This window comes from Stegastes partitus, unplaced genomic scaffold, assembly GCF_000690725.1.
Source record: "Stegastes partitus isolate 25-593 unplaced genomic scaffold, Stegastes_partitus-1.0.2 Scaffold1371, whole genome shotgun sequence".
Lineage (NCBI taxonomy): Eukaryota > Metazoa > Chordata > Actinopteri > Pomacentridae > Stegastes > Stegastes partitus.
The window spans coordinates 12831-27075 of NW_007579102.1; the positions used below are offsets into that span (position 1 = coordinate 12831).

At 42.1% G+C, this 14245-nt stretch overlaps 1 protein-coding gene across 1 annotated transcript; it reads right to left on the reverse strand.

Annotated features, from left to right (window-relative positions):
* Positions 1-535: 535 nt before the first annotated feature.
* Positions 536-7236, reverse strand: LOC103370095 (gastrula zinc finger protein XlCGF57.1-like). The gene is made up of 2 exons (XM_008299014.1): positions 7106-7236; positions 536-3116 (listed from the first exon to the last, which is right to left on the reverse strand). Exons 1-2 carry the CDS (start codon positions 7167-7169, stop codon positions 1540-1542), a joined length of 1641 nt encoding a protein of 546 aa, XP_008297236.1. The 5' UTR covers positions 7170-7236; the 3' UTR covers positions 536-1539.
* Between the last annotated feature and the right edge of the window lie 7009 nt (positions 7237-14245).

The following is a 14245-nucleotide window of genomic DNA, read 5'->3' on the forward strand; positions in this document are numbered from 1 at the left end:
ACAGAATGAAAGACAATCATCCCAGTAACGTGAAACAAATTTGACAAGTCTGATCTGAGAACATCTGGTTCTGGTTCTGCAGCACCTTCATCTACTGACCAGAGTTCTACCTTCAGACTATGAATGTTCCAGAGGTCCAGGTCCTTCAAGTCCACAGAGGAGGGTCCAGATTGATCACTTTAATGGACTTTTTCCATCATTTCTGAGCCTCAGAACTTCATCAGTACAGCAGATAGACACATGACATTTAGGAGGAAGAACACATCTGGGTTCTGGTAGAACCTGACACCAGATCAGTTCTACATCCATCCAGGTGTCTCAGTCTGAACTCTGGACCTGGTTCTGTTCATGTCCTCTGTCAGCAGCATCAGTATTATGGGATGGATCATAGTGGTACCAGTTTAATGTCTATGACACAGAGTCATTGGTACCCTGGATGTGGTTCTGGTTCTGATCATTCACTAGAGGAAACTTTACAAAGTGCATTCTGGGTAAACTTTCCAGGCTCATATCAGCATGTGTGGTGGTTGGTCAGAGCCAGTTCTAGACAATGGAAGAACCGTTATACCTCCAGAACCTACCAGAACCATCTGTAGACAGGATCTACTCTGAGGGGAACTGTTTTCCAATACAGTCACAGTTTAACATTGGCAAAAGCAAAATCTGAGGATGTATTTCCTGACGTACATTAAACCTCGACAGTTCCTGCAACATTATTTTCTGCCCATAGAACAGAGTTGATACCAAGATACCAACTGTTCCATAAAACGTGAACAACAAAGTTGTTTCTGTATTTCACAGCCCCAAGATACATTCACCAAAGTTAAAATATGAATGCATGAGATGTTATCTTTAGATTAAAACACCAGGAGCGGATATTAAATTGATTTGGTTGCAAAAAAATGCTGGGCAAAGTAAATGAAAGGAGGACCTATCTCGATGTACTTGAAGGGTATTTAACCGTGAAAATATTCATACGATGAAGGCAAGACTCTGTATGGTTTCATTAAACATCCTAAAGTTACTGTAGATAAAGAATCAGATGCTTCTGAGGAGGACGCACTGATTTTTCATGGAGTAACCCTGTAAACATGATGTGACACCTTCAGACGACCACACAATCACGACTTCACTGTGAAATGTAACCGTCGCTCAGTGTTCTCATAGAATTCAGCTCTGATTCAGTGGCACTTCAAGTTTAACCCCATCAGCAGTGAATACATCTCACACTTTGATATTCAGCTGCTTCAGAGTCACATCTTTCTGCATATGATTAAATGATGATATGATGCATGCAGGACAACTCAGAGCTCTGTCTGACTCTGTAGCTTTCAGAGTTCATTAACTGTTGGATGTTTCATGTGAACAGTGTTGGCGCTGGCAGTTCCACACATACAGGAACATTTATGGCCCTGCTACTGCTTGGAACTTTTAAAATAAATTCAACAAATATAAAAAATCTGCATTTGTCTGGGTTTCTCTGCGAATTCAGTACCACTCTGCTGTATATAAATATAAATCCATGGATTGAAGCCAAGGTTAAACACAGGTGTGGTTTTTCACAAGTAACTTCTTATTGAATCCCTTCCCACAGGTTCTGCATTTGTAGAGTTTCTCCCCTGTGTGAATCGTCATGTGTTCTGTCAGATGAACGTTTTGTTTAAAACCTTTCCCACACACCGAGCAGCTGAATGGTTTCTCTCCTGTGTGAATTCTCATGTGCGTCTTCAGGTTTCCCTTCAGACTGAATTTTTTCCCACACTCAGAGCAGCTGAAGAACTCCTTAGGAGAAGCCTTTTTCTCTGATTGGCTCTGGCGAGGCTGTGATGACTCACCGACACACCTGTGGGTCTTCAGCTGTGTGTACCAGGTGAACCTTTTGTCACAGGCGCTGCAGCTGAAGCGCTTCTCCTCAGTGTGGACAGACATGTGCAGTGTCATTCTTCTTTTATGTGCAAACCTTTTCTCACAGAAAGGGCAACTAAATGGTTTTTCTCCCGTGTGAATTCGTTCATGTAGCTGCAGAGTTCCTTTCTGGCTGAAACTTTTGCCACAGAACGAGCATTCAAACGGTTTCTCACCCGTGTGAATCCTCATGTGAGCCAGAATGTTCCCACTGCAGCTGAAACGTTTGTTACAGACGGAGCAGCTGAACGGTTTCTCTCCAGTGTGTGTCCTCATGTGGCTCATCAGATGATCTCTGCGGCAGAAAGTTCTGCCACATTCAGGGCAGCTGAAAGATTCTCTGTCAGGATCATTCCTACCATCACTGACAGACACTCCATCAGTCTGACAAAAGTTTAAATCTGACCGAGGCTCTTTGGTTTCCTTCCAGCAGCCATCACTAGCTGCAATCTCAGGTTCTCCATCAGCTCCTGGTTCTGAATTTCTGTGTGGACTTATGTTCCTGCTTGGCTCTGGTCCATTGCTGATGCTACTGCTGACCGCATCTCTGATCCTGCTGTTCCCCTTCTTCTTCCCCGTGTGGATCTTCATGTGTCTGCTGACGTCTCCGCTGTATCTGAAGGTTTTCTGGCAGACAGAGCAGCTGAATGGTTTCTCTCCGGTGTGAAGTCTCATGTGACTGATGGAGTTTCCCTTCTGAGAAAATCTTTTACCACAAAATGAGCAGCTGAATGGTTTCTCTCCCGTGTGAATCCTCATGTGTGCTTTGAGATGTGGTTTGCGGCCAAACCTTTGACCGCACTCAGAGCAACTGAAGGATCTCTCCACATTACAGTTAATATCAATGACAGTAAACTCACTGTTTTTCAGGGAGTATAAACCTGCCGAAGGTTCTCTGCTCTGCTCCCAGTCGCCGTCACTGACTTCAGTGTCTGAGGTGTCTGAATCCTTGTCTTCAGTATGTAGATCTGAGCTCTGTTGTGGTTCCTCTCCATCAGCTTCAGTTTTCATCTGTTCACCTTGGCTATGACGAAGCTCTCCGTCATCCTCGGTCTTCACAGAGAAAGCACTGAAGGTGAACTTGGTGATATCTCCCTCCTGGTTGCTCCACAGTTCCTCCTGCTCCTCTTTAACGTGGGGAGGCTGGTTGGGGCTCCACTGCTGCTGCTCCTCCTCACCAACAATCACTTTTCGGACATCTGAGGGTAGAACTGAGTTGGAAACAGAAACCTGTTAATGTAAATTCATCATCTGAGTGAAACATTCACACAGGAGCAGCACCACATCTGCATTTTAACTCTCAACTCCTATCAAAAGTTCATTGTTCGCCAAAACGTAGGACACAGAATGATGGAAACCAGAAAAAAACATTTCTGTGTTTTAACAGAAATGTGTAAAATCTGCAATCAACATGTTTCCTCAGATGTTTCAACACTGGAACCAACACTGTGTCCACATCGTGTAGATGTTGAACTACCTCCATGTTCCTCTCCACACTTGTTCTCTCTCGTCTGCTCCTGAGCTGCAGAAAGATGCTTCAGCGTGTTGAATGTACAGCGCTGAACACATTTATTAGACCCCCGTCATAAAAATGAGAAAAACATTTTAGAAGTCTTTTAAAAACAAGTGTAAAACTAAAAATGTTATTTCGTTAGTCATTAGTCATTTTTCCCACATAATCACAATCAATCAAATTTTATTTGTATAGCACTTTTCATGTGCAACAACAACAACGCAAAGTGCTTTACAACATTTAAAAACAACAAAGCATTTAAAAACATTACAACATTTAAAAAAAAAAAAAAAACATATAACATAATGACCAAAAACCTTCATATCTCGATGCCTCTTTGGCTGAGATCAGATGAGGCTAGATGAACCTCGCTGGTCCCTCTGGTCGGTATCTCAGCATCACACCTTGTATTCTTGCTGCCATTGTTTTTATGTACCTTTTGACAGTCTCTTTTCTTATTGAGCTCCAAATAGTTTCTAGCTGTTCCCACAGATTTGCTTTAGATCAGTGGTTCTCAAACTTCTTCTGTCAGTTCTTGAAGAAAAAGTTCTGGATCTGGAGATCAGATCACGACAATCTAACCTGAGACTGGTTAACCTGCCCGAAGGCATGGAGGGGGAGGACGCGTGCGCTTTCTTGGAAAACTGGCTACCGGAGGCTCTGAACTCGGCACCCTGACGCACCGCTCTGACACTGGAGAGAGCGCATCGGATTGGTCAGAAGAAAAACACCGACGCCTGAAGGACTGTTGTCATGAAGTTCCTCAATTACAAGGACAACATGACTGTGATAAGAGCTGCCAGAGCAAAGGGACAGATTCTCTACAAGAACCACCCGGTGAGATTTTACCAGGACCTCAGGGGAACCAGGAGGTGGCAGGGTGGTATATACTCAGCACCAGAACACCTCTCAGGCGAGAAAAGTGTCTGTAGGTCGGCAGATGTTCAGTGTCTGCACTCTCAGAACCGCAGCTTCTTCTCCAGCTGCACGCTGAGAGGCTTTGATTCAGGACAGCGCCCCCTACCGCAATGAATGATGGCCAGAATGCACGACTTAGTTCTAGAGGGTGATTTCTCCCAGAGTATAATTATAATTTAAAAGGTTGATCCAAAGTCCTGCTTCATGTCCACGCACCTGTAATGTTAAAGTGTTGTTTCCATCCAAATAGTGCTTTTTAACCAACAAGTTGAGGTTTGAAAGGTTTATTCCACCAAAATACTACTAATGACAATAAGAACTGGCTGCTGAGACGTGCATCTGGGCAGATGGTGTAATGAACGTACTGATGAACAGGTAGGATGATGATGGACCTGCTGCTGTGGCCCAGATGCAGCAGTCTGAGTGTGTTCAGAGCGCTCAGGACCACCGACAGGTCGCTGGTGTTGGTGTCACCTTCTGACTGGATGCTGAAGACAGCAGCAGCGTTTGATGGAGGACGGTCACGACGTGAGTCCTGGTGCTGAATCGTTTTATTGGTTGAACGTCGTAAAACAAATGAACGTTTGTTTATGTCGTTTTATCGTTTAACGTTGTGAACATCTCTGCTGTCTCCATCTGCACAGCAGAGCTGCTGGTAACTCGCTGAACTGTTGTTTTAACAGGTCATTAAGCTGCACACGGTCACGTTTGAACTGATGGAAGCTGCAGTAAAACCAGCGTTTAGCTGGTTTCCGTTAAACTGAGTCATGGTGAGGTTTGTGCAGCAGAGCTCAGAGATGATGATCATGAACTCCAGACGGCATTAATGAACTGTGATCAGATGATAGAAGCCTGCTGACAAGATGACTGTCAGCTCCATGAAGCAGCCATAACCCTGCTCATATCCTCATTGTTCTACATCCTGATCATGTTCATAACTGTCATGTTGGTCACTGCAGACATCTGAACTGGTCCCAGCAGAGACAGCAGAGGTGTAATAACTCTGGCTTCATCCTCTGAGCAGAGCTCCTGCTGTGATGCTGCTGCTGCTTCTGTCAGAGTCTAGAAGAACCGGATGGAGCTCAGTCATCAGCTACCTGGACACGTCCATCCTGGGACTGGTCCACATGTCTGCTGCTCAACACGATGAGATGCATTTCCCTCCACAGGACGTGTTTCCATCGTTCTTCTTTTCATCATGTCATTGTGTTGTCATGTTGACACATTGAGCATTTTCACGCTTCATGCTGATGTAGGATTCTTCTGGCCTCCTGGACCACATCTCCTCTGTCTGCTGTACAGCCTGTATGAAGTTCTATCAGTACACAAATTAAACCCAGGACATAACATCTACATGTCTGAGTCCAGTTCTAGGACGAGGCCTCATTTATGTTTATTGTATTTTTAAAATGACATGAACAGATTCAGTCTGACCAACTGTTCTCTCTTTAACCGAAGATGCACAGAACAACTGAACAGAACCGTCCCCATACTGAGGAAGTGCACCACATGCTGGGACAACTAGCACTGGCCATCCTGTTGCTCAGCTTTGTGCCACCAGACCATATTCATTCACACAATGCCCTCCAACCTGTTTATAACTACTGACTAATAACAGTGTTATTACCCACATGAAGGAGCAGCAGTGGTGATGAATGCACCGTTCTAAGGGTTCCTCATGTTCCTGTAAAGCCAGCAGTGATCATGTTGTCTGTCTACCAGCTCAGTGAAGGGGAGGAATCTGGTAGAGGGCTGGACAAAGAGCTGAAGACAGAAGGGAGACCATTCAGCCAGTAGGTGGCGCTCCCTTGTGACCCATGTCCAGCTGATCAGATCTATCAGTGTTCTGTCTACATGTGTGTGTTCATGTCTGTCTCTGAGTCTCAGGAGGAAGTGACATCACAGATTCTGAGGTGGGAGTCACATGACCAGTTTACTTGTGTGTGTGTGTGTGTGTGTGTTGTTGCTTTTATGTTTATTAAATGTTATTGTATAGAATAAATAAACATAGAATTCTGCCTCCAGAGTCGTCCTCGTGTTTCGTCTCTTTCTGTCAGACTGTCCTGTTTGACGTCTACAGAGCTCAGAGGCCACAGCAGCAGAGTCCATTTGTATTTTATTTACCTGTTCATCAGTACGTTCAAATCAAATCAAAGCCTCTCAGCGTGCGGCTGGAGAAGAAGCTGCGGTTCTGAGAGTGCAGCCTCCTGCTGGTTCAGGGAGGAGTTCTGGTTCAGCTTCATTCATATTCAGCCTCCAGGAGATTCTCTGAATTCAGCTGCAGGTTGGAACATTAGCAGGAAGCAGCTCAGCGTGAAGTTAAAGCAGAACTCTGATGAAATGTGAAGATTATGACACGAAAATCAGTGAATACAGGTGAGAAGTAATCCAGCGGATCATTCTGACCATAAAGCTGCAGCTTTGTTTAGCTGTTTGAAATATTTTATCACAAAAAGAATAAAGTTTATTATTGTTATTATTAATAATAGTAATAAACGGTTCTCTGTCTACAGCTGTTGTTAGTTTGATCCTTTAAATCAGCAGCACAAACTTTGATTCCTGTCGCTGCCGTTTCCTTGTTGCTCTTTCTTCTCAGGCACCAGAAGTAAAGCTTGATGATGATGATGATGATGATGATGATGATGATGGAGCTGCATGCAGCTGCTTCACTGTGTTTCTGCTGCTCGGCTAACGTTAGCTGTTGTTAGCTGTTAGCACACTGTTAGCTGTTAGCGAAATAAACGGTTCCGACAGTGAAACAGAACCAACCTTCTCCTCGTAGCTTCGTTTCAGGCTCCAGAACTCCGTCCGGAACCTCCCGGTACCGATCCATCTCTGTTCGGAGACCACAGAGGAGACAGTCGGTTCTCTGGTTCGAGCTAAAGGCTTCCGTCCGACACCACTGACGAGGAGACGCTGCTTCTTCTTCTTCATCGTCTTCTGCTGCTGCTGCTGTTTTTCTGCCACCTGCTGGTTGCAGTGGTGCCCAGGTGGTGGTCCGCTAACTAGATATGGTTCTGATGAAACTCTTCTTCAGTATAATAATAATAATAATAATAATAATAATAATAATAATAATAATAATAATAATAATAATAAATTAGACTTTATTCTCTAGAGGTTTTAATCAGCTGTCTGTTTCATATTTCTAAAATCATGCTTATTCCAGATATATTATGTACACCTTGCAGACAACTCTCGTCTTTCATTGATCATGTTGTCCAGGATTTTGCAGATGCTGGATCTGAAATCAGTCGCTCTGTAGCTTCCTGTTTGTGAACTTTTTCTGATTTGTGTGTTTGAACAGCAGCAGCCTCCTTCCAGCGCTGAAAGCTCCCACATTTTATTATATAGTTTTAGTCAAATATGATAAGATGTGCTGCTGTAACTGGTTTAATTTGGGTCATCAGATTGTTCCAGGACTGTCAGAAATAAAAGGTGAGATCAGATAAAGTTGCAGCCTTCGATACAATCAGATCAACGAATACAAATGAAAAAGCTCAGATAAACTACAACAGAAAAGCAAGAAGAAAAACTGATGGGTTTAAACTGGTCACATTAATGTCAATATGAATATTAAAGAAGACAACTAAAGAAGAGTTTCACCAAAATCATTAAATCATTCAAACATCTCTGTGATTACAGACAATCTGAACCTCAACCAGCAGGACGCGGCACCAGCCCACAAAAAGAAGAAGAAGAAGAAGAAGAAGAGTTAAACTTGACTGTGTTAGTGGGAAATGAGTGGCAGCATTATTTTAAGTGTCAGCCTTCAGTACAGGATAAAGGATTCTGTGGACGTCTTGTCGGATTAATCAAGTCAGAATTGCCAGACGAAGGTTGGGGCATTGTAGACTCACAGCATATCTGAAAACAGCAGGAAGGCACCCAGATGGACGATGTCGCTGTGGTCAGCCTGGAACTATGGCACACGTATTATTAACCTGCAGGACATCCTCTGCTGAAAGCTCTCTGAGAGAGTCTCACAACATTCTCAGTCATGGATATTAACCACAGACTGTATAAAAGATGGACGTAGCTGCCGTGACGTCACCCGTTGGTTTCTGCACTGAGAACATGAAGCCAGGGTTGGTGGCTTCCAAGATGGCGCTCTGATCAGTCACTTTTCACTGAGCTCTGTAAACCTAGCTGCCTTTTTTATACCTGAAACATGGTGAACAAAAGTGTATTTACACCGATTCGACATTTATTGCCAACTGCAACTTTCGTTTGTTGCCATCGAACCAAAATGAGCAAACTTGAGAAAAGAAAGACTGAACCCAAGAAATCTCATGCTAACACGGGCTCTGTTAGCAAGACTCCTAGCGTTAGCCAACCCGCCAAACTAACTTTCGCTCCTGAAAAGCTTGCCGATACTAATAATCCTCTTATCGACTCGATGCATGACTATTTGGAAGCAATCTCAGAACCATCACAGTTCACCCTGATGGAAGAAGACTTTCCTCCACTTCCTGACACACCATGTGCTTCACACGGAGACATCTACTGTTCTCTCCCAGCTCTCCTCACTCACCAATCTGATCAACTCAAGATCGGATACTCTTGAAAAAATGGTCAGTGGCAACTCGATAGTGATCTCTGAGATGAAAAAAGCTGTTCAAGAGAACACTAAACACATCACATCTGTGAAAGAGTCTTTTGATGCCGTCTGCGCTGAGATAAATGATATGAAGGACAGAGTCGCTAGCGTTGAAACACGGCTTGAAAAATATAAAGCAATTGCTGAAACACAGGAGAAGAGGATTTCTCATCTGGAGAACTACTCGCGCCGTTGGAATCTAAAACTGTACGGTTTGCCCGAGAAGGAGAAGGAAGACATTCACCGGGAGGTTATACAGATCTGCCAGTCTGTTTTACCGGAGGCGAAGGATAAACTACCAGACGTCATGGATACGGTCCACCGCCTCGGTCCCAAGAAGCCCAGCAACAACCAACCCCAAGGAGTCATCATGCAGTTTACATCCAGGATCTACCGTGATGCTGTCTGGCCTTCCGCCAAGAAGTCGGCCTTCTTAAAAGACAACAATTTAAAGCTGGCGGAGGACCTGGCAGCCGGTGACCGCGCCCGGAGAAATCTCCTCTGGCCAGAAGTGGAGATGGCGGGCAAGCAGAATAAGCTGGCGTTCTTCGTTGGAGGACGTGCGTTTGTGAATGAAAAAGAAATGTTTCCACTTGAATGACTTGCTCTGAGACAGTCCTAAATACAAGCTGAAGTAATATGGTTTTTACTGTTCCTGTTCTATTATGTGACATGACTTCATGCTCTGGTCGTGTTTATGAAGCTGCTACATTTTAGTTCTTGCTCATTTAAATACGCACTTCACTCTGAAGTATTCATGTGGTGCTTGTTGTGCTCCTGACTGAGCTGAATGGCAGAAAAAGTGAAAGATTACACTCTCTCCTGTAAATACACACATGTGAGACGGGTTATTTGCTTCATTAACTTTGTTCTCTTGTTAAATGTGTCTTATTAAGGTTTAAGCTCACAATTCCCTTATTTAAGGTTTGCAGTCCTCATCTTCAACAACACTTAAGTGACCACAGGTTTCACAACTTAACCACTTTTTCACAGCCTTCATTTGTCTTTTTATTTTTTGTGCTTGCTAATCATTATGTCTTGTCTATTATGTCATTAAATGCGAGAGGTTTGAGGAACAATGTTAAACGTAAAGCCACATTTTTATTTTGCAAACAGTTTAACACAGATTTTTGTTTTACACAAGAGTCCCACTCGACAGAACACGACAAATCTTACTGGAGATCACAGTGGGGAGATGATCTGTGGATGGCCCACGGTGCAGAACGCTCTGCAGGTGTTTGTATACTGAAAAGCAGATTTAATGGAAAAATTTTAGCCTCTGACTGCGATAAAGATGGTCATTATATATTCTTAATACTAGAGGCTTCACAATCTATTTATGTTCTAGTCAATGTGTATGGTATCAACTGTCAAACAGAGAACAAACTTTACTTTGAGAGGTTGGAAGAGCGTTTGCTGCACTGGTTGGCTAAATATCCAAATTCTTCTATAATATTGGGGGGGACTATAATGTTGCATTTGACAATAGTAAGGACAGGTGGCCTTCTGGAAGTCTAGACTCCAACTCATGTGTGAGATTATTTGCAGAAAGTTTTATTTTAACTGATTCTTGGAGGGATTCTCACCCAGATGAAAGAGCATGTACTTGGTGTAACAAGACGCAGACCAGACACTCACGCATCGATTACTGGCTTGTTTCTAAAAACTTAAGAGAAGTTAAAACAGACATTCATCCTGCACCGCTTTCTGATCACAGAGCAATTCATTTAACTGCCCCTTTATCAGCCTCCTCTGATACCAAAGCATCATACTGGAAACTTAACAGCACTATCCTTGAGCATAAAGTCGTGATTACTGAAGTTCAGCGTTTGATAAAGCTTTATTGGAACAAAGCTTTAGCTGAGAATTTGTTCTGTAGCAACTGGGAGCTAATGAAATATGAACTTGGTAAGTTTTTTAGAAAATATGGTAGTGAGTTGGCAAAGAGAAGACGAGCTGATGAGACAGAAGTAATACATCAAATTGCATTCTTCACTTCCAAACCAATAGAGACTCTCAGTGATGTGATAAGACTGAACTAATGGCTTACAGCGCAGGCTTGATGAGATTTATAAACACAAAGCTGAAGGAGCATTTGTTCGGTCTCGTGAAAAATGGCTTGAAGAAGGTGAACAGAACTCGGCTTATTTTTTCAGAGTCAAGAAACACCAGTCCAACAATAATTCTATTCTACAACTAAATATTAACGGGACAATTTCTACCGGTAAGAATACCATTGCAAAGTATTGTGCTGACTTTTATGCTAAACTTTATTCCTCCAAATACTGTCCTCAAGCTGCCTGTACCTTCTTTACTTCCTTAGATAATGTTGCTCAGCTGAGTCAGAGTCATTTCTCTGGAAGAAGTCTCAGATGCCATTAAATGCCTAAAAGTGAACAAGTCTCCTGGAACAGACGGCCATACTGCCGAGCTATATAAGCAATTCTCTGATATTTTAGCCCCGTTTCTTTTGGAAGTTTTGAAAGAGAGTATTGATAGAGATGCACTCCCTCCTACTTTATGCCAGGGACTAATTACCCTGATCCCCAAACCAAGAAAGGACCCTTTGCTCTTAGATAACTGGCGACCAGTTTCCCTGTGAACAATGATTCTAAGATCCTCACACTGATTCTTGCAAACAGAGTAAAGCCTATTTTAGATACAGTTATTGATGAGAGTCAATCTGGATTTATGCAGAATCGTCATATTTCAGATAACATCAGATTAGTCTTAGATATCATAGATTATCCAGAGTTTGTGCAAGATGACAGTTTTTTTCTTTTTCTTGATTTTTATAAGGCTTTTGATTCCTTGGAGCATAATTTTATTTTTACTGCCTTAAATAAATTTGGCTTTGGTCAATCCTTCTGCAATGCAGTCCAAACGTTATATTCCAATAGCAATAGTTTTATAAAACTTGCTAGCGGCACCTCCCCAAGATTCTCTTTAAAATGTGCAGTGAGGCAGGACTGCCCCCTATCACTGTATCTATCTCTTCTTTCTGTGCAGCTCCTTAATTCGCATATTAAACTCAGTTCATTACAAGGTCTGGTTGCTGCTGACAGAGAGATCTTTATAAGTCAGCTGGCAGATGATACTGCTCTCTTTCTCTGGGACACTTCACAGGTATCAGTGGCACTCAGCAGGATCCAGTCCTTTTCAAAAGCGTCCGTCTCTCCCTTAATGTTAACAAATGTGAATTGCTACCTGTAGAGGACTGTTTAGCAACCTCAATTCATGGGATCCCTGTGAGACACTCCGTTACAAACCTCGGTATTCAAATCACTAAAAATGAAAAATCCAGATGTCCTTCAAACTTTACTCCTATTATAGATAAAACCCAGAAACTCCTTAATCACTGGCTGCAGAGAGACTTATCTTTGAAGGGAAGAGTCCTGCTTTCAAAAGCAGAAGGTATTTCTCGTCTCGCCTATGCTGCTCAGTCTTTGCATGTCGATAACATAACTTATAAATTAGTTCATAAAACATTGCACAATTTTTTGTGGAAAAACAAAACCCACTACCTAAGAAAATGGGTCACTTTAAGCCCTTGTGACAAAGGCGGTTTAAATTTCATTGACTCTGGTGCCCTTAATAACACCTTTAAGATAAAGTGGATTAAAAAATATTTGAAAAACCCCACATCCAATTGGAACTTTATCCCACATTTGATGTTTTCAAATTTAGGAGGCCTTAACTTCCTGCTTCTCTGCAATTACAGCGTTCCAAAAATACCAATGAAACCTTCTCTGTTCCATCAACAGCTTCTTCTGCCGTGGATGCTGATTTACAAACATCATTTTTCTCCACAGAGTTGTTTTATCTGGAATAATTATTATACTGTCTATAAAAACAAAACACTATTTTTGGACAGCTGGTTCAACAATGGAATTATTTTGGTTAGTCAGTTGTTTAAGGGAGATGGTTTATTGTATAATTACTCTGAATTTCTTAGGAGATATAATGTTCCAATAACGGCCAGAGAATTTTCAGTGGTTTTTGATGCTGTCCCATCTGGTCTGTGCATGTTTTTCCGATGCTCTCATGCTTCTTCCCTCTTATCCTTCAACCCTCCTGATGTGTTACAGTCTTCTCTTGGTAGTATTTGCTTCTCATCTGGTAAATTTCTGAATCCCAAGATAAGGTCTATGTTTCAAGATGCCCTGCTCTCTGCACCTCCGGCCACATTTTATTGGGCCAACTTTGTGTCTGACAATAGGTGGAAAAAGGTTTGGACACAACCTCAAAGATTTCTTCTGACAAATAAAGTTAAAGAGATCTCCTTTAAACTGATACACAGATTTTGCCCGACGAAAAGGTATTTGTCAAAGTTCAAGATTGACATAGATGTTAGTTGCTCTTTCTGCCAATCGCTACCAGAAACACATACTCACTTATTTTGGTCATGTGATGTTACTTGTAAATTCTGGGGGGACGTTGATAAATTCATCACTGATTTTGTCTTTTCTGATTTTCACCTTTGCTAAAAGAATTTTATTTTTGGTTTACACAATCCTAATGATAGCAATGATGGTGCTTTCTTCTTTATAAATATGTTTTTATTTATGGCTAAATTTCACATACACAAGAGCAAATTTAGCAACAGAAAGCCTGAATTCTTTTTGCTGAAAAAAGAGCTTGAACAATATATGAGGACAATTTCTTCATCGAACAACACAAAGGCTCTTCAGACAATCAACATTTGTAAATCTTTAAATCTGTTTGCTTGAACACACTCTCGCACATGTATGTTTGTATTTAATTTAATGTGTATTTTTTTGTATATAGTTTCTAATTAATTTTTAATTTTTATTTTCTTTTCATCCTTGCTGTTTGATTCGTCTTAAGATTGTGTTGTCAGTATTTGCACTTTACATGTGATTTCATTCTGATTGTATTTTCTAAAGATTCAAAAAAAAAAAAAATGAAGCCAGGGTTTTGCTACTTCCTGGTTGACATCTTGGATTTTTGGAGCCAGTGACGCAAAAATCATCGGAGGGGGGCGGAGCCATAGGAGCAGCGATTGGTCAGACGGATTGAGAGGCGGGCCCTCTCTGCCCCGCCCACATTTACCGCCTTCTGCTCGCTTCGTCTGTATGGTCGCTGCCGACTGTCAATCAAGCCAGCCACGCCCCTTGCCCCGCAACATGTTGACGATTTTTTAAAGATTCAGTATTGATTTATTTTCAGATTGGTCACCTGATCTCTGGATCTGACCATGAAAACTAATAAGAAAACACCCTGAGCTGTAGGAATGCAGTATTTGGTGATCTGTGATCACTTCTTTTCCAGTTCCAGTCTATGGGAGC

Bases quoted from the DNA above. Each gene is read 5' to 3' on its own strand.
- LOC103370095 (XM_008299014.1), bottom strand. From the start codon at position 7,169: ATGGATCGGTACCGGGAGGTTCCGGACGGAGTTCTGGAGCCTGAAACG. The intron at 3,117-7,105 runs GTTGGTTCTGTT...TTTCCAACTCAG, and splicing joins AACGAAGCTACGAGGAGAAG to TTCTACCCTCAGATGTCCGA.